The sequence below is a fragment of the Stigmatopora argus genome, chromosome 15, assembly GCF_051989625.1.
Source record: "Stigmatopora argus isolate UIUO_Sarg chromosome 15, RoL_Sarg_1.0, whole genome shotgun sequence".
Taxonomy (NCBI): domain Eukaryota; kingdom Metazoa; phylum Chordata; class Actinopteri; order Syngnathiformes; family Syngnathidae; genus Stigmatopora; species Stigmatopora argus.
The window spans coordinates 6,803,334-6,826,588 of NC_135401.1; the positions used below are offsets into that span (position 1 = coordinate 6,803,334).

The 23,255-nt window shown below is 38.9% G+C and overlaps 1 protein-coding gene across 23 annotated transcripts in view; it reads left to right on the plus strand.

Moving 5' to 3' along the window:
- LOC144089454 (TRAF2 and NCK-interacting protein kinase-like) overlaps window positions 1-23,255 on the plus strand; it is a 42,734-nt gene that overhangs the window by 1,963 nt on the left and 17,516 nt on the right. For all 23 annotated transcript variants that reach the window (XM_077620290.1, XM_077620289.1, XM_077620292.1 and 20 more), the window contains 5 exons: window positions 5,041-5,106; window positions 19,517-19,573; window positions 19,919-20,044; window positions 20,525-20,635; window positions 22,033-22,123. In XM_077620290.1, coding sequence (XP_077476416.1) covers window positions 5,041-5,106; window positions 19,517-19,573; window positions 19,919-20,044; window positions 20,525-20,635; window positions 22,033-22,123 — 451 coding nt within the window. The remainder of the gene's footprint in view (window positions 1-5,040; window positions 5,107-19,516; window positions 19,574-19,918; window positions 20,045-20,524; window positions 20,636-22,032; window positions 22,124-23,255) is intronic.

The window sequence follows — 23,255 nt, forward strand, 5'->3', positions numbered from 1 at the left end:
GCTGGTTGAACACGCTATATTGTCGCCTATGTGTGAATGTGAGTATGAATGGTTGTTTGTCACATTGTGCCCTCCGATTGGCTGGCAACCAATTAGGGGGGCTGGGATAAGCTCCAGCACCCTTGTGAAAATAAGCAAAATGGCAAATGAATAAATGGAAACTGAAAATAAATAAATAAAATACTTTCCTAAAAAGGGTTAAAAAAGAGGAACAAATTCATCATCAACCATCAACATAGTTGTAGATTAATCTGAAAGTTGATTAGTTGTAGACCAGTCAATTAATAAAAATCTCATCTCATATTGGCTCTGTACATTGCATTTGATCAAGTGACTGAGCGTGATTTGTGCACATTCCTATTAGCTCTGGCGTGCTAATATTGTCACGATGAGTTAATTGCTGTCACGTAAAGGTGATGATGTGACCAGCGTCTAAAGTAGTTCAAGGCAAACACTTGTCAAGTGAAGCCCCCCTTCCAGGTCACCCACTCAATGCCCGCTGCCCACTGCGGCCGCATTCCTCGGCCCCTCGCACCGCAGACGCCATGGTAACGGGGCCACGTCAGTGCCCGGGGGCTTACACAAGGCTTATTCATGATTTGTCTATATACTGTATGGAAGTCTGTCCTCCCTCCTCTTCACTCGGCCATCCCATCTCCACTTGACCTATTTCTAACCCCTCTTCCAACACTTGCTATCAGCATGAACACAGCATTTGCTGACACTGACCGTGATAAATGTTCAATCCATGTTAACTGAGTCTGTCTGTTGAAATGGATTTGATTTCTTTTGCCGACAATGGGAGCAAGTTAGATATCTAGGATGGTTGCATTGCTTGTTTTCATCATTTTCAATGACCTATTTCAGTCCAGTTAGCCGACTTGTCCCACGTGAAGTTTAATTCCCCAAGATTCGCAGCTAGTGCTGCCTAGTTTAATACTAATGAACATTATATATATATATATATATATATGTGTATATATATATATATATATATATGTATATATGTATATATGTGTATATATATATATATGTATGTATGTGTGTGTATATATACATGTGTATATGTGTATGTATATATGTATATATATATATATATATATATATATATATATATATATATATATATATATATATATATATATACACATAATCATACATACATACATATACACACATATATATGTGTATATATGTATATATATGTGTATATATGTATATATGTGTGTATATATGTATATATATGTGTACATATATGTGTGTATATATAGGTATATATATGTGTATATATGTGTGTGTGTGTATGTATGTATATATATGTATATATATGTATATGTATATATATGTATATATATGTATATGTATTTATATATGTGTATATATAACATTTTTGTGTCGTAACCAACAAAAAAGACAATGAAGTGGGAGACACCTTCAGCCCTCCCAAATGGTGCTTTTAAAAATTAAATATGTTTGATGCAAAAAGTTTTCCCTTTCCCTTACCCTGATGAACATATCCATGTTAACTCATTGGCTTCAATTGACGGCAGGATACATCCAGTAAAACATGACCATTTACAGGCCTACCAATGGTGCATCACACCACATTTCTTGTAAATGTGTGATTAAGACTCGACTCGTGCCTGATGAATAATGCAGCGGCGAAATGTGGGCGGGATGTGCTGGGAATTTACACTCGCACTACATCGCTTTTGTGTTCTAAGTGAAGATTGGACCCCAGCATCCCCCCACACCCCCACCATCTACTATGACAGCCTCCTTCCTCTCTGAGGTCTCTAATTTAATCCACCCCAGTTGTGTGGAATTCACTATCTAGAGAGAAAGAGGGGATAATGCTTAAAAAAAGATGTATTTAGTTAAAACTTAGTCATGATTTGACCTCTTGTGACTTTCACAGGTTACAGTTCAGGATAAACTTTCCAATAATTTATCGCCATTGCCTTTTTTCTCTCGCCGATCACAACAAACCTGAAAATTGAATTTGTGTTTCTCCTCTTTTTAATATCCAGAATGCCCGAAAAAGTGCAAAAACATGAACGCTCTTTCCATTGAGAAAACCTCTTGTTGATGAACGCTATTATTACCATTATAATATAGATTGATTTCCCAACTCCTATATCGATAATTGTTGTATAGCCTTATCGTGAACCTTGCATCAGAAATTATGTCATGAGGCACCCAGAGGTTTTATAGTCTAATAAATGGTAAAATTACTACATATTGCCTAACACTTGACTCCACAGTGGCCGACCTATCATGAAAGGCACACCCAAAAAATTTTCCTTGCATGAAATGGTTTTGATGACCCGTTTGGTAAGAACAGATGAAATCTTAGAGCCTTGGGTTAGGTAAGAGTTGACATGGAGGGATTATAGGGTCCGTTGAGGCGCAGTCACTCTCACGTAAAGTGGCTTTGGCAAGAACTGCAGGCTTGCACTCTGAAAGCCATTATTCATAATGGCCTCTCCCTAATGCCTCCCTGGGACAAATACCCCCTGTTTAGAGCAAAAAGAAGAAAGTTCAAGCACTGTGGCGGCGGTTGCATCTTATGCCTCATATTTTTTAGTAGGTCAATGTATTTTTTTTTTTTTTTGAGTCCTCAAAAAATCCCTGTTCAATTCAGGTGTATTTTAATTTTCCCTTTAAGTTTAATTATTCCCTTTAAGATTTTTTAATAGAAAACTGCTATTCGTGGCAGCAAATGAGTTGATATTTTATCGAAAATCTTCCTCTTCTGGTGTTTCTTAGTGAATGTAGAGGTTTTCTTACATAAATTGTTGAGTGGATTGGCAAAAGATATTTTTAGAGACTTCCACGGCGTCGATTTATCGACGACTGGTAATGGCAGACAAAGAGTTGGTTTGCAGTCAATTTTCAAATTTGGTGATTTTCAGACTTTTTTTTTAATACCAAAAAAGTTACATTTTGAATTGTTTTGATGTCTGTCATTCAAACGAAACATTGAAATCATGTTGTTGTTTTTTTTTAAAAAATCCTAAAATTTGTGATGGTCCCACATTACATTTTGAAGTTTCATCGTGGTTTACCATTCGTCCAATTTCTTCAGTTTTCTCTCTGGGCATTCAATTTGTTCTGTTGCCCTTCCTCTAATTAAGGCTATTAATCAACAGTCTGATTCCTCTGCTGAGGTCATGTGACTCCATGGGAATGCACAATGACAAATAGGTGAAGGTGGAGGTAGTGTTGGGGATTCTGAAGAGTTCTTTTCTGCATTAGCACATTCAGGTTTTTGAATGCGTTGACATTGGTTTGGAAATCCTTGTTGTTTGCTAAAAAACTGATTTTGACAGGGCTGTTGACTGCACGCAATGGTGGCTACTGTGTCTAAATGACAAATCCATAATCAAAATAGTTGATTCATTTGAAAATCAAGAGCTGAGCATTTAAATAAAAGCAGTGAGACTTGCCCTAAAACAGAAAGTGGCCTGAGAAAAAAAGGACGTCTCGCTTCGTCCTGTTTTTTTCTCTGACGTACATTTAGCACTCGTCTGAATGTCGCTGTGTGGTGTTCGCTGCAAGACCGATTTGAGGATGTGCTTGAGACCGGCTCGCCTTTTGTGTTCAAGATGTCATGTAGCGGAGACAAAGAAGAAAAAGGAAGGGGAAAAAGAAGAAAAAAAAAGGCCCTTGACAGCTTGACAGCCTTGCTGAGCCCCACACAAACCTACAGAGACGAAGGACGGGAAATCTTTCAAATAAACATGCACACATGCAATGGAATGACATCCGCTACAACAATCCTGCCTTTGTAATGCTTTTTATATAAAGTTAAAAATAATTTATAACATTACAGTTTTATTTCTTTTCATTACTTTTGTAAATAAAAGTATATTTTCAATCTAAAAGTTTCCCCCCCCAATAAAACCTGACCAAAAATTAATTAATTAACAAATTTTTCGTACTGATTATTCTCGCAAGGTTTGCGGGGGTGCGTGAGCCTATCCCAGCCAACTATGGACACCGGGCAGGGGACTCCTGGAATTGGTGGCTAGCCAATCGCTGTGTCTTAAAGACTTAACATTCTACAACAATGTTAAATTTGTTTAAAAAGATAGTTTTTAATAAAGCCATTGGCTGCCATTGAAGGTGCCAGACGTACAGTTCATTTCGACTAGGACAGGCCGGCACAGATGATTCGCTGCCCACCCTCCAGGGCATAATGGACTGGACGTCTAGTGCTGTCAGTGGCAGCCATTGAGTTGAACTTGACAACAGCTGTGATTGAGAGCCTTAGATGGACTTGAGTAGGAAGCAGAGGCCGAATACCAGCTATTGTTGGAATGCCGTAGCAACGTGCACCAGATTGGAAGGGGGAGGTGTAAGTGTGATTTTGGGGGGTCACTGGGTTTCTCATACTGTTGTGTTGAATCTTGGCAACATGTTGGTTGTGTGTTTAAACCTTGGGAGTGTTTCATCTTTATTAAAAATGTGGTCTAGTTGTTAAGTATGAATGTGAAATGTCTTCATGTGCTTGTGAAAGACATTTTGGCTTTTACATTCCAGTGACTGTGTCACATAATCTTGGAAAGGACAAAGTGGAAAGTCGGTGGACTTAATCTCATGGTTTTGACCACCTTTCAACTTTATTCCTCTTTCTTGCTATGCCTTTATATTACTAGAAATGAGTAATTACTGCCAAATGGAATCTTGGATCCTGAACTACTTAAAGCGGGCGTCAAACACATCTTTGTCAAGGGCCCCATCACAGTTATAGTTTCCTTAGCCAATTTATGCATGATAAACTGACTAATCCCCAACTAATTATTTTGATAGTGATTTTCTTCATTTCACATCTTTATTTACATTTTTTGCATGAAATATTTTTCAACATTCAATGTAAAACATAGCATAAAAACAAACATTCTTAGATTTTTGCAGCCTTCTGTTAATATTATTTTTTTAGGAAGAAACATGAAGTCAAAGCACATTTTTTACTTGTGATTTAAAACCTGAAAAGTCTGCTACTGACTAAATATTGTTATGTTGTTTTTTTATTAGGACCCAGCTGGGATCTTTGAACTGGTGGAGCTGGTGGGAAATGGCACCTATGGCCAAGTGTACAAGGTAAGACAATGTCTTTTGTGTGTGTGTCTTTGATGAGTAGGCTGAAAGGGGAAGTGTGTGCCCACGCATGATACAGGAAGTGGCTGAGCTCAGCTGGTACTGTGTCACAACATTGCGCTTCATATCTGCTGTGTGCTTGAAAGTCGCAGTTCATTTACTGCCTATGCATTACCCAGCGGGGATATGGCAACAGCCTGTTGCCTCATGCCCTTGCTGACTATAACCACCACAGGGAATCAATATTGGACTTGACTGTGGAAAGCCTATGCCTTATACTGGCCCCTGGTGGCCAAACGCACACTGGAAGGAGCAGTGCGATGCCCGTTGAAGTGTTACAAAATGCCAACTATGATTAAGGAGGTTATATCATATGATGTCGATTGCTTTCCTGATTTGTTTTTGGTTTCAAATGTGTTTTTTTATGTTGTTTTCTTTTTTAACTGTCGGTTTTATACGGTTGCTGATGATGTGTTGGTACATTCGGTTGACTTCGATTGTGAGTTTGAATGGTTGTCAACAACATCAAGTTAATACTTTAAAACAAATACATCCTAAACCCCCCATCTTTTTAACCTGCTTCCGATCGTTTGACAATTACGTGATCAGGCCCGATTTCCGATCACATTATCGGATCTGGAACATCTCTACTCTAAAGCATTAAAGACATTATTGCTAGACTTTTTCGGGCAATGGAATGGATTTACAGCATTGCCAATTTGTCATCCTTGTACTATTTCTGGCACGTGACTGTTTATACATCTAAGTTCCAGAGCAAAGAGAGTCTGTTCGTCATGGCGATAAAGAGAGAGGCGATACAGCGGCAAAAAAGTATTCTATTTTAAAAACGCTTACAAGGATCCGTCTCAGCCCCCATAAACCCAAAAAGGATGATCATCCTGTTAGCAGCTCAATCTGAGAGTGTGAGAAGATGAATTGACCTTCAGTCTGGCGGGCATGAGCTCAGTGTTGCACCAGTGCAGCCGCTGAACCATTTTTAGACACTGCGTGTGGGGAAAAAAATATTAGTGGACTTAATTATCCCAGTAGAGATCAATAGAATGTTAAGTTGTTCTAAGAGCCTGTGATTGGGTTGAAATTCTTTGAGGAATGTTCTTTTACAATTAAGAGTTTGATTTTCCACGGCTCATTAGTGGTATCCAATGAGCACATTCGTATTATAAATGATGTTTTTAGGGATGGGCATTTTGATTGGTCCTTAGTTGGTAAGACTGTATTGTTTTTAATTTGTTTGGGCAAAATGAAAACATTGAATAATATAACATTGTGTTTAATAATCATTGATAGCCATACCAATTTAAGACAATTGTGTTCAAAAAAGGTTTACTCTTCAAAAAAATAATGATTCCAGAGAACTTTTTTCCAAAGTAACATTCCTTCAACAATATTTTTCATCCATACATTATTTTTCTGAACCGCTTTATCCTTATTAGGGTCATGGAGGGTGCTGGAGCCTACCCCAGCTGACTCCGGGCCAGAGGCGGGGTACATACTGAATCGGTGGTGCACCGATCACAGGGCATAAGGAGACGGACAACCATGCAGACTCACACCCATACCTAGGGGTAATTTAGAGTCTCAAATCACCCACCTTTTGGAATGTGGGAGGAAACCGGAGTACCACGTAGGCCTGGGGAGAACATCCAAACTCTACACGGGTGGACCGACCTGGAATTGAACCCAGGACCCCAAACTGTGAGGCCGTCCCGCTAACTAACCACTCATCCGCCAGGCCGCTCAACAATAATTAATATAAAATATTCCATGGTTAATCTGATCTAGCCCATACTCACCCAGACCGAAATTCCCAATTCACTGAGTTTTAGATCCATACCATGTCCTACATTTGCAGAAATATCTCTGAGAATGTATCATTTTTTCCCTTGCAAGATTGCTATAGATACACGTATAGGCACAGTTACAGTTTTGATGTGACAGCAGGCCTATAATGCACCAATTGCTGACTATAGCTGCCTTTGTGTTTGCCTGCGCGTGAGCGATAACAGCTACTGTAAGCGCGTGTACTTAAAAGAAACACGTCTGCTCCTTTCCATTCCATTCGGCACTCGGCGCACAAACGTCTCATCTGAGATCATTTGAGCTTTTCTTCCTCATCCCTGCTCTATCTGTTCATCTCGCTATCAATAAGTAATCAGGTTTTTCTTCCTTTTTCACCACTTTTCGGGGGTTGAATCCTCCCTTGTGAGGGCTTCTAAAAGGGAGCAGCCTGCAGGGTCTCACGGTGTGAATGTGTGTGTATATCTAGCATATAGAAATGGATGGATAGATTCCTCTGGCTCTAAAAGGACCCATAAATAGAGAACACGAGTAATGTTGAATAATTAAACGCTTTCTCTATCTTCAGCTCTCCCGTTGGTCCTCTCCCGCTTGTACTTTCTCGTCTAATTTCTCCCGCGACGGCTCGTAGTCAATACGTTCACACGAAAAAGGGAACCAGGTAAAATGTTGACACGTAAATGAAATGAATCAATAGTGGAGCTGCTAGTGTCCTAATAAAATGGTATTAAGAGTTCTAAAGAGATACAAGAATAAAACAAAGTGAAATAACCACATTTTCAGATTTGACGGGATTAGATGATTGATAGATTTAGTTGCACGGAAATACATATTTTCTAACAATAAAATAGAGAATCTTTTTCTGGAGGCGTAGTTTATTTCGTCAAAAGTGTAGTCAATAATCATCAGTCAGTTGTATTAGTCAAGATTTTTAACATATTTTATTATGAGAATATAGATTTATAATGTTTTGTAATGAGAATTTGGTTTGGAATATTTAACTTAAAAATCAATTTTATTGAAGAATATTTTTGTGTAGTCTTTCAACATTTTTTGGGGTGTAGATGGTCACATTTGGTTTTCAAATAGTTTGGCTTTCCCCATTGTTTAAAGAACATTATCAATAAGCCTCTTGTTTAAAATAATTGTATTTTGGGCAGGATTGTCTTCCCCTTTTTTTCTTTTGACAAAATAATTCTTATAAGAACATATTCAAGACATAAAGGGCAGAGTTTTGTTTTAAGAAATGTAACTTTAAACAGTTTGAAGGGAAAAAAAATGCCAACAGAAAATACTATTACTTATGATAGGACGAGGATTCAACTACATTTTTAAGGGTTTAATGAACTACAAAATATCTCATCCAGAAAGATATAATGTGGTCATCATATAAGAAATACAATGTTATAGTGTGCATACTTTTAAAAGTTCCAAATGCTTTAACTGTTTGAAAACAGAAGCCATAGCAATGTCTGAAAAACACAGCTGTACTCCCCCTAGCAAGACGACTTATTGATCGGCTAATTGATTAATTGCTCTGAGCTTGGCCATTCCTGCAGGGAAAGTCATTTTTCTCTCTTGATGGCCGCAAGGACAAGTGGCGAGCACGACTAATAGCAACTGGCGAGCGTGAAGAATGCCATCTTTCCCGACGGCTAAATCCTGCTCACCTTTAGTTACGCGCCAAAACATGTCGGTCACTCGCGTGCCAGTCATTTGCATATTTCACACGCTTTTCTTGACGTGTTTGTCTCCATGCAGTAACAGATCGTTTCCCCCCCGCCCTTTCTTCCCGATGGTAGACACTTTCACTCGGCTCTTAGGGCGAGGCGCCGGGTTTGCTATTTAAATATTCAGAGATTGCTTTCTCTCCCTCTTGCACACAAAGAGCAGCTCTTTGGTGCCTACTTAGTGGCGAACAGGCCGGGAAGGTTATTTGTATGTGGGTCATTTTCATCAAGTATTACAGTAGGTTACGGTAGCTCTCATAAGTAGATGCGAAAAAGAAGTCAAGGTCGTGTAAATGCAGTAAAATAGTGGGTCAGCAAGTAACACTAGTAACAGTAGTGTAAATAGTAACCGTGGTGCAGAAGTTATACTCATGAAGAAGTAATTGTTCTGTACAAGGAATAGAAATAAGGAAGTAACGTTGTCACGTGTCTAGTGCTGTCAATGGGACTAAAGGATGAGAATACCCCCCATTTTAAATTGCTTGGAGGGCTATCATTGTCAGTGGCAGGCAAAATTAAATGCAAACATTTGATTTATTTTGTGCAAAGTGCTTTAGAGAGTTTGTAACTAGAGTTTACTAATGACAAAATAATATGATTATCATTGCCCTTTGGCCCTTGTGACGATAAGCAAAATGGAAGATGAACAAGTAATTATAATTGGAACTTGGCGTCTATCTATATGTGCACTTGAACATAGTAATCCTTTTGGGCCATGTAGGCCACTTTAAATGTTTATGTTGTCGCCTACATGAGACAAAATGTGTTCATGACTGATGTGATGTTCACATAAATGGGTGTCTGCTTTTTATTTAATTAATGCACTTAATTATCTTTTTTCAGTGAAATGACCAAAAACAGTCACATGCCCTAATAAATGTAGCCCTAGCCCTAACCCTAAAATGACATTAACCCTAACTCCTAACCCCTAACCCTAAAATGACATTAACCCTAACACTAACCCCTAACCCTAAAACGACATTAACCCTAACACTAACCCCTAACCCTAAAATGACATTAACCCTAACACTAACCACTAACCCTAACCCAAAATTGGCATTAACCCTAACCCTAAAATGACATTAACCCTAACACTAACCTCCAACCCTAACCCTAAAATGACATTAACCCTAAAATGACATTAACCCTAAAATGACATTAACCCTTACCCTAAAATGACATTAACCCTAACCCTCAAATGACATTAACCCTAACACTAACCCTAAAATGACGTTAACCCTAATACTAACCCTAAAATGACATTAACCCTAACACTAACCTCTAACCCTAAAATGACATTAACCCTAACCCTAAGATGACATTAACCCTTACCCTAAATGACATTAACCCTAACCCTCAAATGACATTAACCCTAACACTAACCCTAAAATGACGTTAACCCTAACACTAACCCTAACCCTAAAATGACATTAACCCTAACACTAACCCTAAAATGATATTAACCCTAACACAAACCCTAAAATGATATTAACCCTAACACTAACCCTAAAATGACATTAACCCTAACACTAACCCTAAAATGACATTAACCCTAACACTAACCCTAAAATGACATTAACCCTAACACTAACCCTAAAATGACATTAACCCTAACACTAACCCCTAACCCAAAAATTACATTAACCCTAACCCGGTGAAGACACATTTCACATGTGCTTCTTAACCAATGGCACTTAACCAATACAATGATTCTGATTGTGATAATAGCAAGACGTTTATGTAGCAGTAATGAGCAACTAATGTGTTACTGCACCTCCTATGCAAGAGAGTACATCCGTACTTGCATAGAAAAACATCCATAAATAGCACTTGGTAATTGGATGCTTTCATGATCACCATTGGGATCGTGAGCAAAAAAAGTACTGTTGACAACAATTGGACCCGTCCGCCTCTTGATGTCTAGTGACACCGTGTTATTTTCCCCCACTATGCTGTCGCGTTACTGCCATTTTTTTCACGCGTTCACATATGCATGAACACACACTTCAATCTCCGGTGTCCTCACGGACGAGCTCCCTGAACCGTGACCGAGGCGGATGCCGCTTGTTACCGTGGGAACAGCAGATGTGCCCATTCTGTTGCGACACGCACGCACACGAGCACCTGGCAGCACATTCATTAACGGACATCCTCGCTGTCTCTGACTTAACCCGAGGCCTCACGCCATACTTACCCAAAATGCACTGTGATACCTTGTTTGTCATACTTTTAAATTGAAATTGTTCACTGTAAACAGCCTTGATTTACTACTGTTACTTCAATTCTGGATAGCTTTCACCTAAGCCTGAGTGATTTTTTGATCGAGATTTAAGATGGAGAAAAACTTGACGTCCATTTCGGTAATTAGCCATGAGATGTTTAATTGAGCACACATGGTGGAAATGGAGCCTGACTACAGAGCTTATAAAATAGTACAGCCGTAAAGGTTTTCAAGCCATTTATCACATAATAATTGAGGTTAATCAAAACGAAACTAACAAAATGACACTTGTTGTGCATTAAAATATATATAAAAAACCCACTTTGTTCCCTATAGCCCTCATATACCTAATAATACCTAATGGAATACTCTTTTTATGAATTGTCCTGTTATTTAACTTTGAAAACAGGACTAACACCAAAGCATCTGTGAGCTTTACATCACTATATTGGATAAACTGTATTGGCACTTCTACTACTCTGTGTTAATGTCAGTGTGTGCCTGTAAAGCGCCACACTGGCTCACAGTGACCAAGTTGTGCACGAAAAAGTACATTCTGTTTTCAAATAGTGTATTTTAATTATTGAATTGTTAAAATAACCGGTTCAACAAAAAATATATCAAGATGTTAAAAAAAGGGAACTATAATCAATTAAAAAATATTGAAAAATCATTTTGGGGGCCAGATTGCTCAACCCTAACTACTATTGTTTCTTTTTGTTGCCATATATCTCTTATCCGTTCCATTTTCCCATCCAATATACACTTAGCATACATCTCCGCCTTCTCCAGTGGCACAGGAGCGTGACGCCAGCCCGTTAAATCCACCCACCCCGCTCTGCTCGCTCGCCGCCACCCTTGTCTTCCTTCCTCTTTCTTCTCATTTTTCTGTCGCGGTAGGCGTGGGTGGAGAAGAAATCAGGCAGGTGGGTTCCAAGTGGTGGATGAGTGGATAAGTGGATGGGTCACTTGCTAAGTGAGTGAATTAGAAAGGGAGCACACTTGTGACCTAATCTGTGTAAATGAATTAGCAAGTCATTGATGTAGTATGTAGTATCATGGCGTCCATTGACGGTGATAGAATTCGTTTTGACAGGGAGGACTGGCAGCGATTGTGCAACATGATCATTGACTAGGTTCTTCACTACGTTTGTCTTGAGCAAATTTTTCTTCTTTGGTAGAGAAAGAAATATTTAAAACATATCCAACTGTTATTTGCTTTTTTAAATTTGAACAAATCCATCTCAATGGGATATTTATGTTTTTGTTGGGTTGTAGTGGTTTAAACCAGGTAGTGAAAAATACTTGGGTTTTTTTTCGACACCTCTGTTTTGCTGCCCCATGTAAGGATGTAAACAAAGGATCAACCATCCAATATTATTCTATAGAACAGGGGTGTCAGACTCGGGTTGGTTCGCGGGCTGCGTTAACATCAACTCGATTTCATGTGGGCCGGACCATTTTAGATAAACTTAGATAGACTTTTTATAAATGGATTAAAAGAACTGGATTAAAATCCCTGAATATTGAGTTTTTATAGATCTAAAACAATGTTTATTTTAGCTTTTTTAAAAATATATTTTTAGATTTTACAAAATATTTTTTTAACTAAAAACAGAGAAAAAAATGATTAAAAAAATTACAATTATTGATTTAAAAGGGGTAAAATCAGGACATTTAAGATACATCTATACTCTTCATTTTAATTTGATCCTAAAACAGAAAGTCAGCACTCATGATTTACTTTCCCGGGCCACATAAAATGATGCGGCGGGCCTGATTTGGCCCCCGGGCCGCCACTTTGACACATGTGCTATAGAACATCAAAATTGTAAAATTCTATAGTGCGGTTACCTCTATGCGACTCAAATATACTTCATCCCTCACTTGTTCTCGACTATATCATGTTCTTGGCCATGTTTGTTTCTTTTTCACATTTCTACCTGCTTTACTTCTCACATTTCTACCATCTTTACTTCTAATAAACTGAATGCACTAAATCTTTTGCCAAGATCTCTTTTTAGTGTGTTTTGTTGAACAATCGTGCAACCGCTTCCTCGCTCATTTTCTTCTCGGACGAGTGCGCATCACGGCCCGGTGACGGATTACAGTTTCAGGAGGCTTTAGTGGATAACACAATCAACACATGCCGATTGCCCCGTCGTCCGCCCTCCCTCACCTTTAGCCATCACCAAAAAAAAACCTCCGAACAATCCCTTTCTTCACTCTTTTCTCATCGTTTATATTCTCTGAGCTCCCCTTTTTGAACGTATCTCCTTTCTTCTCACTCTTGTGAGCCGCCCGAGGCCAACTCTTGTGTTTCCTTGGCAGTATTAGATTGGAATGGAGGCTTTTGTCACTTTTATTTACTGCCTCACTGATTCCACAGCAGTGTGTGTTTAGCGGCTACGCGTGTGTGTTGCAGGGAAGATTGCAGGTGTCTTTAAACTGCGGCAAGGAGTTTGATTGCTCCCTTATTTCTTTGCGTTCCGCCAGGCAGAACAGTGTTTTTGGGCCATTCTTTTGTTGAAAGTGGCTGTAATTCCCAGCACCTGCTGCCGAGCATGATGGGAGTGAAGGTCAACAGAGTTCACTATTGACGCCCGGGGGTGAAGGCTGAAACATTGCTGTCACTTCTCGGTTACGCTTTGATGAGTTTTGGCTTGTTTTCCTGTCTAAAAATCGGATAGAGATCTACTTCCTCTTTTGGGATTACAGGAAAGAAAAGGTCAAAAAATAAATGTGTCATCACGAAATGCACAGCAAAACATATTTTTTTTAGAATGTGATAAAATAACAATATTCTTTTCTGGCAGCAATCTCCGTTTGGCTCACTCATTATAAATCTTAGTTACCTTAGTTCTGCTCCCTTCAGTAAATTTGGCCTTGTGTTTGTGTTTGTATGCACGGATTACCAGGATGGCCTGGATTAGGATTAGGATTAGGGTGTAACCCACTTCCTCTTCTTGACAAAGAATTTCCGCAAGTTTTGCGAGCGTGCGTGTTCATTCATGGTTATCCTTTTTCAAGACGATCATTTAAAAGAAGCACAGATGTGAAGATTGAAATTTCAATTCATTCAATCACAGTGATAGTCATTATTCTTTTAAACTGGGACATGTGGGATGTCTAGCAGCCTCCCAGTCCAAAGGGATTGGACAGCTATCACCGTCAGTAGCAGACCAGTTCATTTATGAAATAAGATCAAAGTAGTTACAACAGCATGAAAATCGTCATTTTATTTTTGGGGTGTTTCAGTGTTGTACGCGATAATATTCCAAAGTTACTATGCGGGCAATGCAAAAACCTGTGTGCGGTCGATTGGTCGCTGGTCTTTTGGTCACCGTCTTTTGGTCGCGGTCTTTTGGTCGCCCGGACCGCGACAACGGGCGACCAAAAGACCGGCGACCAAAAGACCAACGACAAAACAAGGTAAAACAACACTGTCTACACATCAATAAAAGCCAACAACGGCCATGAGCAGTTTCACTGAGCCGACGTGTGAGTGTATAAGAGTTTGTATGTACATGCGTTGTCCCTTTAAGAAGCTACATCAGTCAGGGTCTTAACAAGTTCTCCAACAAAAAACAATACAAGTCCGGAAAATTTGGAGCTTTTCTTTAGCCTAATAATTACTAGGGCATTAAGTATGACTAAATAGTAATTCGCAGTTTGTATTTAGGGAATTTGAGCAACAATTTAAATGGTAATTATCACTTACCTTCCGGGCGACTAAAAGATCGGCGACCAAAAGACCGGCGACCAATCGACTGTGTACCCAAAAACCTTTTTTGAGCAAATCTGCTTCATGTATCACTGTCAATATTAGACAATGAATTGATGTCATGAAATAACATTAAAACGTAGGACAGTTGTTGATCTGTATTACTATGTGGGTCATACAAAAACTCTCTATTTTGAAGGCAGATCTGGTTGATTGTGTTTTGTTGTGAGTGTTTGAGAGTAACAAGCCAGGAAGGAAATAAACAAGTAAAAGTTTCCTGTCATTCAAAAATCACTTCTTGTGCTTCTTCCTGTTGCTCCTTCCTTCCTGTCCGCCGCCTCACCTTGCCGCATTCTAGAACCATGTCAGGGTTCAGGACAGTGATCTCTCATGCAAAATACTCACCCGCTTTCCTCTTTATGTGTGTGTGTCCTTAAGTTTCATGCCCAGCCAACACTGTTGCTAAGATACCACAGGAAGTGTCCTGCATTGTAAATGTGTCCTGCTGATAGTGCTTGTGTGTGTGTGTGTGTGTGTGTGTGTGTGTGTGTGTGTGTGTGTGTGTGTGTGTGTGTGTGTGTAATTGACTTGGCAAGGGCACAAACAGTCGTGCACACCAACAATGAAAACACACACATACACGCACTGATATCCAGCAGCAGGTTATATTAAGGCAGTGGCAGGCATCCCAGTCCCACTGAAGTCGAGCTGCAAGCTGGGAATGATGAAGAAATCCTTCATTCCATTGCCTCCAGCATGAATATGAGTGTGTGTGTGCGCCCATATTATCCTCAACCTCCCCATATAGCAGGAGTCCTCGTAAAAGTGAATCATCACGTGCACACGCTGGAGTTCATCTTATGCATCCCATGATACCCACACGCACTCATACACATGCTTGTACTACCACTTTTAATCATTTACGTCTATACAGTAAGCAGTTAGAGGGGAAATAATTCTGTATATTCGGCGGTTTGCAAGAATATTGTGAAAAGTCATCTATGATCCAGTAACACAAGATTTGGTATGCATGCTTATTATGTGTAAGCAAGAAAGAGGGTGTCAGCTATTTTGGTTGAAAGTAACTATTATGGCTGAATACCAGTCATTGCATGTTTTTTCTTAATTGGCAGTTTTAAAAGTCAGTTTGCCCTGGCAACGTGATACTTGATACCCATGTTTATCATGTGTAGAATCTGAAAAAAAGTTAAGATAGAAGCTATGGTTGAAAAGACATGCATTTTGGTTCAATGTACCCATTTTGGCTCCATAGTAACCTTTAAAACACAGATACACACACAAAAAAGTCAGGTTGACTTGGCAACGTGAAACCTGGTCCGTACAGTGTCTGTCATGAGTAGACCCACAAAAAAGTCTCAAAAAGCCACATTGGTTCTATTTAGGGATATCCTATACTGTTCAATTTTATATTTGATCCAATTTTGTTGTGATATATTTTGCTGATCTGATTCCGATCCTATACCTACTAATAAAAATAATGCAAATGAAAATTGGTAGCCATTTCCACCATGACTAGCCACACAAAAATGTCCCAATAAGCCATGCCCAAAAAAAGGTAAGTCAGTCATTTTGCTTTAAATTACTTATGGTACAGACAAAATGGTTGACAGTCACCTTAACGCCATCTCGAGACAAATGGCGGTTGAGGCATGTCCGCTTAGTACCTCTATTTATACTTGAACTCCTGCAGTATTGACTCTCCTATGATGCCGCCGCCCGGAGGCTGATTGAATATCAGTTTGCTATCAGTTGGTTGTCTGCTTCCCAAGCGCAGTCATCCAAGCGGAACCCACATTTCCAATTGGTTGCGTTATCACACTAATACACCTGGCCTGCCAAGCCTCTGCATTGCTTTTGGTCATCATGTGGGAGTGACATGTTTTTCTCTCAATGTGTTTGATTAACAATGAAGGGAGAATTGGACAGACTGTTGTGACTGTGGTGAAGTTGATGACGCTGATGCCGGAGGAGTGAAACAGATGTGTGTGTGTGTGTGTTTTTGTTTTGCTCGTCCACACACAAGTTCTAGTCCCAATCGGAGATGGACAGCTCTGAGCCCACGGTTGTTTTCGTAGGCTTTAGCGTCCGGCCGAGACGTCGCCTCTGAGCTGCGACACAAAAAGAACGGCTGGAAATATGAGCGAGGCATTTAGAGGAATGGAAGCAAGCGATAATCAAAGGCATAAAGAGGGGTTAAGAGGGTTGGATAATGAGAGAGAATCAGTGGGATAAGAGCGAGAGGGAAAAACTGCAGATTTAGGTCAGAGAGTCACAAACGGGTGGAGGATGGGGACGAGCCTCAAAGCTCTTTGCAGTGGGACGAGAGATGGCCAATATTAATACTGCATGCTACCATTTTTCCATTATATGCCTTTATTAAGCAACACAATCTAATGTAATTCAATACAAGAGCTGAGTATATCCTACATTCTGCACACACCATTTATTTATTTACCGTATTTTTCTGACTATAAATCCCACCATAATTTAAATTACGCCCGCCGAATAATGCAAAAGGAGTAAAAAGTTCATGTATAATTCTTATTTTGGAGAGAATTTGACGGCAGCAGAAACTAAGAAAAAATATTAACACTTATTCACATAACTAACCTTAACAACACATTATATGTTGATTGACTTTGTCCCTATCTGACTCCAACTCAAAACCTAATTCATTTATCAAGTATCACTTCTCAACTGAAAACAATAAGTCACACCTGAAGTCAGAGCCAGCCAAACTATAAAAAAATTGGTTTCTACTATATCTATGAAAGGTGGTAACTTGGCGCTAAACCATATTAAGATCGGCCCCAGCAAGTATCATTCTTGTTCCATCTGGCATCAAGTGATGTGCGTTTCAAGCCAGGCAACCCTGGCAGCAGATCATTTGCGTGCGACATGTTATTTCGCAGGTCTCAAGGTCATGCAGAGGACATGTCGATGCCAAAGATTTGGATGGATACAGACGCTGAGTTTTTCTCACAGGATTCAACACATTGACATTCTTTATCTTTTTGTGTGTGTTTGTGTGTGTGTGTGTGTGTGTGTGTGAACTCTTAAAATGGGATTTATGAGTATAGGCAGCTTTGCGGATGAGTGCTTTGCTCTGCTCTTTCCCTACAAATTTCTGGATTTAGAGTGTCGATTGTTAGTTTTTTTTTGAAGACTAAATTGTTTTTGTTTGCAAAAACATGGCACTATAATTTCAATAGAGCACAACTTGTCTGCCACATCCGCAAAAGTACTATTTGGTTCACGGAAGAGTGGAAATTATTTTAAGGGGAAAAAACATTCATAACATTATTTTTTCTGGTTGGACACACAGATTGATAGCTCTGAAAGCACAGTTTTACTTTGACAGGGAAAAAAGATTCCCTTTGTGGTTGGTCATGTTGTGGTGTTTATATATAAATGAAACTGGGAGAAAAGAATAAGCACAGAAAATTGGGATACAGAAAGATGATTGATTATTTATGCAAAAAAAAGGATTCTGAATTGAATATTTACAGCAATTCATGAGCTAGAATAATATTAATACTTTGTATATTTCACAAAAAACATGTTATACTTTGGAAAGCAGCTAACATATACGATATGAAGAGGATGAACAGAAAAAACAAGAAATAATGCATGTGTATTTATTGTTTGTATAAGAATAAGACCAAATATTGTTCATAAAAATGTGCCCATTTTTATAGAATGCCAACTTGTTTTTCAATGTTTACCCAAAATATTCATGTTATGACTAGATTAAATGGTCATGTCTTTATTCAAAAGAATTTATATTTTTGGTTTGTCTGGTCAATGTCCAGTACAAGTCAGTAAAAACTGGCCTCTAAGCGGACGCAATTCTCTTTGTCGGCCACCAACAAAGACAGCCCTTGTGCCCTTGGAATTGGGGCAGTCTGATCCTAATGAGCAATTCCTGCTCAGATTTTCCTCTTTCAGATTCTTTTAGCGTGAGAACGCAGTCCGTCAAACATCCTGCCCACTGTATTCGCCGCTCGATTGTCATCCTATTCATTTCTAAAATATTATCCGCTGTCTATAGAAGTTTTTTTTTTACCTTTTCAAATTGACAGCCTGACTTTTGAAGTCCTAAATTCAAAATGTTTCCAAATCCCAATTGTACAGAAGCAAGAAAGATATTGATTACAAAGTTATTGCTTTGTTATGCGGGCAGACAGCACAAATAGGCGATATGATTGAAAGAGTTTTGTACTTGAATTCCAGGATGACAATAATGCTTCATGTAAAAAAAAAAAGAAGGGCAGAGAGAAAAAGGCTGACTGAAATTTAAATTTTTGTGGAAAGATAAAGAAAATATTTCACTTTTTCCATTTAACATTCAAGTACAATAGCCTGTTTTTATGAATGAATGGCAAAGTATCAGAACAACCCACTGCTGTTTAACTGGGGCAGCCCACTCTGCATTGGCCCGTTATCACAGTGACCCTTGGGTGAAAGCCCTCAAGGGGTGCATTGGAGTCAGACCCCCACCATACCATCTGCTATAGAGCAATTCCTCCTGGATCACAGTCTTGTCCTTGTTTGGTTATAAGAGCGTTTGATGAGGCTCCTGGCCCAGTTCTTCCAGGCATTTTCTAACTGACTGAGCGGTCGGATCAGAATCGTCATAACTCGGGCGTCCTGTTGACCTAGTAGCACGCAACGTATATAATCCAACAATACTGAATTCATGCTTTCAAATAGGTTCTGAACTGAATTTGTATTTTCTGTACTGTTACAACTACTTTAAAATACATTGAGTTTCTCCCAAAACAACTTTCTTTATTCGAAAAAAATTGTAATTTGAATAGTCAGAATATTCCATTTCCATTTCAAAAGCTAAACCTTCTGACATGTCATTAATTTTTTTTGTTTTCGTCTTTTCTCCAGGGTCGCCATGTTAAAACAGGACAGCTGGCGGCCATCAAGGTCATGGATGTCACTGGCGTAAGAAACACACTCGCACCCACACACACTCTCACATTAACCGTCATCTCCCACCACCGTGTCATCTCATTAAGAGCGATGAGTCAGTAGCAGCGAAGAAAACGAGGACAGGCCAATCACCATGGTAATATTATCTGCCGGTTTTAGGCCAGCAGTTCGGTCTCAGGCTTGTCTGTAAAGCAAGACATTTGGATCTCAGCTTTATTTATAGTCAAAAAACGCTACTCATTGCCAGCATGGATTTCAGTGGCAGACATTTAGTTGAAAGTCACTCTAAGTTGTGTTGTTGGCTGCTACAAAATGTTCTTTTTTTTACCCTCCATGTGTTTTTTTTGTGTATTTTAGGATGAGGAAGAAGAGATCAAAGCAGAAATAAACATGCTTAAAAAGTACAGCCACCATCGTAACATCGCTACCTACTATGGCGCCTTCATCAAGAAGAACCCACCGGGGATCGACGATCAGCTATGGGTGCGCTTTTGCTACTCAAATATTGTCCTGAGATGATTTTCAAAAATAATGAAGCTTGGTTAACATATGTGCTTAAAAGACAATGAAAATTCTGATCTGCTATGGTATCATGAAAGCAATGAAGTCAAGAAACTAAAACTATTTACTATTCTTCAACAAGAGAAGTCATTGACTTGAGCAAATGATTTCTTTTCTCGGCCGGGGCCGAATTGGGACACGACGTCTCCAGGAAGAAAATGCGTTAAGTTGTTCTTTCACACAGTGTCCCTACGGTACACCACACGGATTAGCTCTTGTGTGTAAACAACGCAACCCTTGAGCCAGCCGCTAATGCTGGCAAAAATGTGACGCTGATCTCGCTGGGGGAAAAAAAAACAGCACAGTTTTTGTCCTTTTGAGGAGCTTTTGATTTTGGGACCTACTAAGAATTTGATACTTGATGAATTAGGTAACGTTCTTGTGTTTTTGTTTTGTTCTCAGCTGGTCATGGAGTTCTGCGGCGCCGGTTCGGTGACGGATCTGATCAAGAACACCAAGGGCAACTCTCTGAAAGAAGAGTGGACGGCTTACATCTGCCGAGAGATTCTCAGGGTGCGCGTCATTCATATTTCATCCACGGCCTCTCGTAATTGACGTCGAGCGGTGCGGCGCGCGACTCACTGATGTTCATCTGGCTTGTTTTTGCTGAGGGCAGCGTTATCGCCGCCACATCTTTTCAGTTATCTTTTCTCAAACACTGGCGGCTTTCTTTTCTTTTCTCTTTTTTTATTATCCTCTTCCTTGCCTGTCTACAATTGCTTCCGTTTCCTTTTTCACCCATATATATATATATATATATATATATATATATATATATATATATATATATATATATATATATAAATATATATATAAATATATATATATATATATATATATATATATATGTATGTATGTGTATGTATATATATATGTAAATGTGTATGTATATGTGTATATATATATATGTAAATGTGTATGTATATGTGTATATGTATGTATATATATACGTATATATATGTATATATGTATGTATATGTATATATATACGTGTAAATATATGTATATGTATATATGTACGTATATGTATATATGTATGTGTATATATGTATGTACATGTGTATATATATGTATATGTATATATATATATAATATGTGTATGTATATATATATAATATTATATATACATATGTATATACATATACTTACACACATACACACATTACTTTCTTTCTGCGTGTCATATACATCCTTCTCTGAACTATTATCAGTGTTTGAAGTTAATGACTGCATCATTTATCGCTCCGCGTCTGCAGTAGAGTTCCTTTCAAGAAAACTAATGTGCACTTTGCGAAAAGTAATCGGCTCACCGGGGCAAAATTGCTGTCATTACCTTTTTGAAATTATTTACTGCCATTGAAAGAAAAAGCCATATAATCATTTTGAACCAACACCCTCTGTCCAAATCTATTGGAAGCCTAGAAATAAGAAAAAAAATAAGCTTGTTGGTCCTTGGTTTGAGTCTTGTTAGTGACATTTTACCTGGGAGAACCTAAAATATGAAGTTGCACTTAATTGTGTAAAATTGTGTCCGGGCAAGAAAAAAAAAATTCAATATAAATTAGGAGCTCTTTAGCTGCACAGAAATTGCCCGTGAAGTCACCAATGTTAAATTTTCCGCAAAATCGACCAACCAAGACTTATACACTGATTGCCATCATTCTAAAACGTGATCGTTTTCTGCCATGTCAAATGGGTTGCTTGTACTCACTGTCAATGGCAGCGAAAGAGTTAAGGAAAGCTTTTATTCAGGTGGTGGTCGGGGACACAAGGATATGAGGTCCTCTTGAAAATGAGGCTCTTTCCATCTTGGTAATCATTTCCACTTGGCTCGTGGCTCTGGCGTCCTTCACTAAATGAGTGTGTGTGTATGTGTTTGTGTGTGTGTGTACCCATGTCTGTGTGTTCAGGGCCTGACTCATCTCCATCAGCACAAGGTCATCCACCGAGACATCAAGGGGCAGAACGTCCTGCTGACGGAGAACGCCGAAGTCAAACTAGGTGGGTGGTGTCATGTAAAAGCTTCTCACGGGTTGGTCGGGGCGGAGTGGTATAAATAGGCTTTGAAAATTGTGCAAGGCAACGGTTAATGTGATTAGGTGGCGACATTTTCTGTGATCTAGAAGTCACTCCCACCAGTAAATATAAGCATCATGAAGAAGAGGGCAAAAAAACATGTCACTCTGGATGAGTGGTTTCAAAGTTATCTTTGTTACTGTCATCACAGTTTGGGATTCCTTCCAAAAGGTAGCCTTGTTTCAATCACAACCTAACAGCTAATTTTGTTAGGTGGGCAACACAAAATAATGTAACGAGCCGGATCAGGCCCCCCAGGCTGCAAGTTTGACACCTAGGTTCCAGACCATAAATTGAAATTTGGGGAGAAATGTATTTTTTTAAACTATATCGAGACCAACAACAGATTTGATATTAAAATGCCAGTCATAGTATAATATTAACCAATTAATAACACCAGGATGAGTAGGTTTAAAGCAGGGGTGTCAGACTGGTTGGTTTGCAGGCCACTTTAACGTCAACTTGATTTCACGTGGGCCGGACCATTTTAGATATAATATTTAGATTTTTTTAAATAAATGGATTAAAAGAACTGGATTAAAAGCCCTGAATATTCAGTTCAATGTTTATTTTAGCTTTTTTTAAATATATTTTTAGATTTTACAAAATGGTTTTTGAACTAAAAACACTGAAAAAGTTGATTAAAAAATTACAATTATTGATTTAAAAGGGGGAAAATCAGGAAATGTAATATACATCTATACTCTTCATTTTAATTTGATCCTAAAACATAAAGTCGGCACTCATCATTTACTTTCCCGGGCCACACAAAATGATTTGACACGTGGTTTAAAGTATGTTAGTGTTACACATCCAAACAACACTGCACAATACATTACTTTATGTTTACTCGTTTGTTGTGTAGTGAAATAATACTTAAAAATATGCATTCATTCATCTTTACCGCGTATCCTCACAAGGGTCGCAGGGGTGCTGGCACCTATCCCAGCTAACTATGGGCCAGCCACTCGCTCACGCTCATACCTAGGGGCAATTCCGAGCGTTCAACCAGCTAAGCCCCCATAATGACATATTTCAATACTTGTATATAATTCAC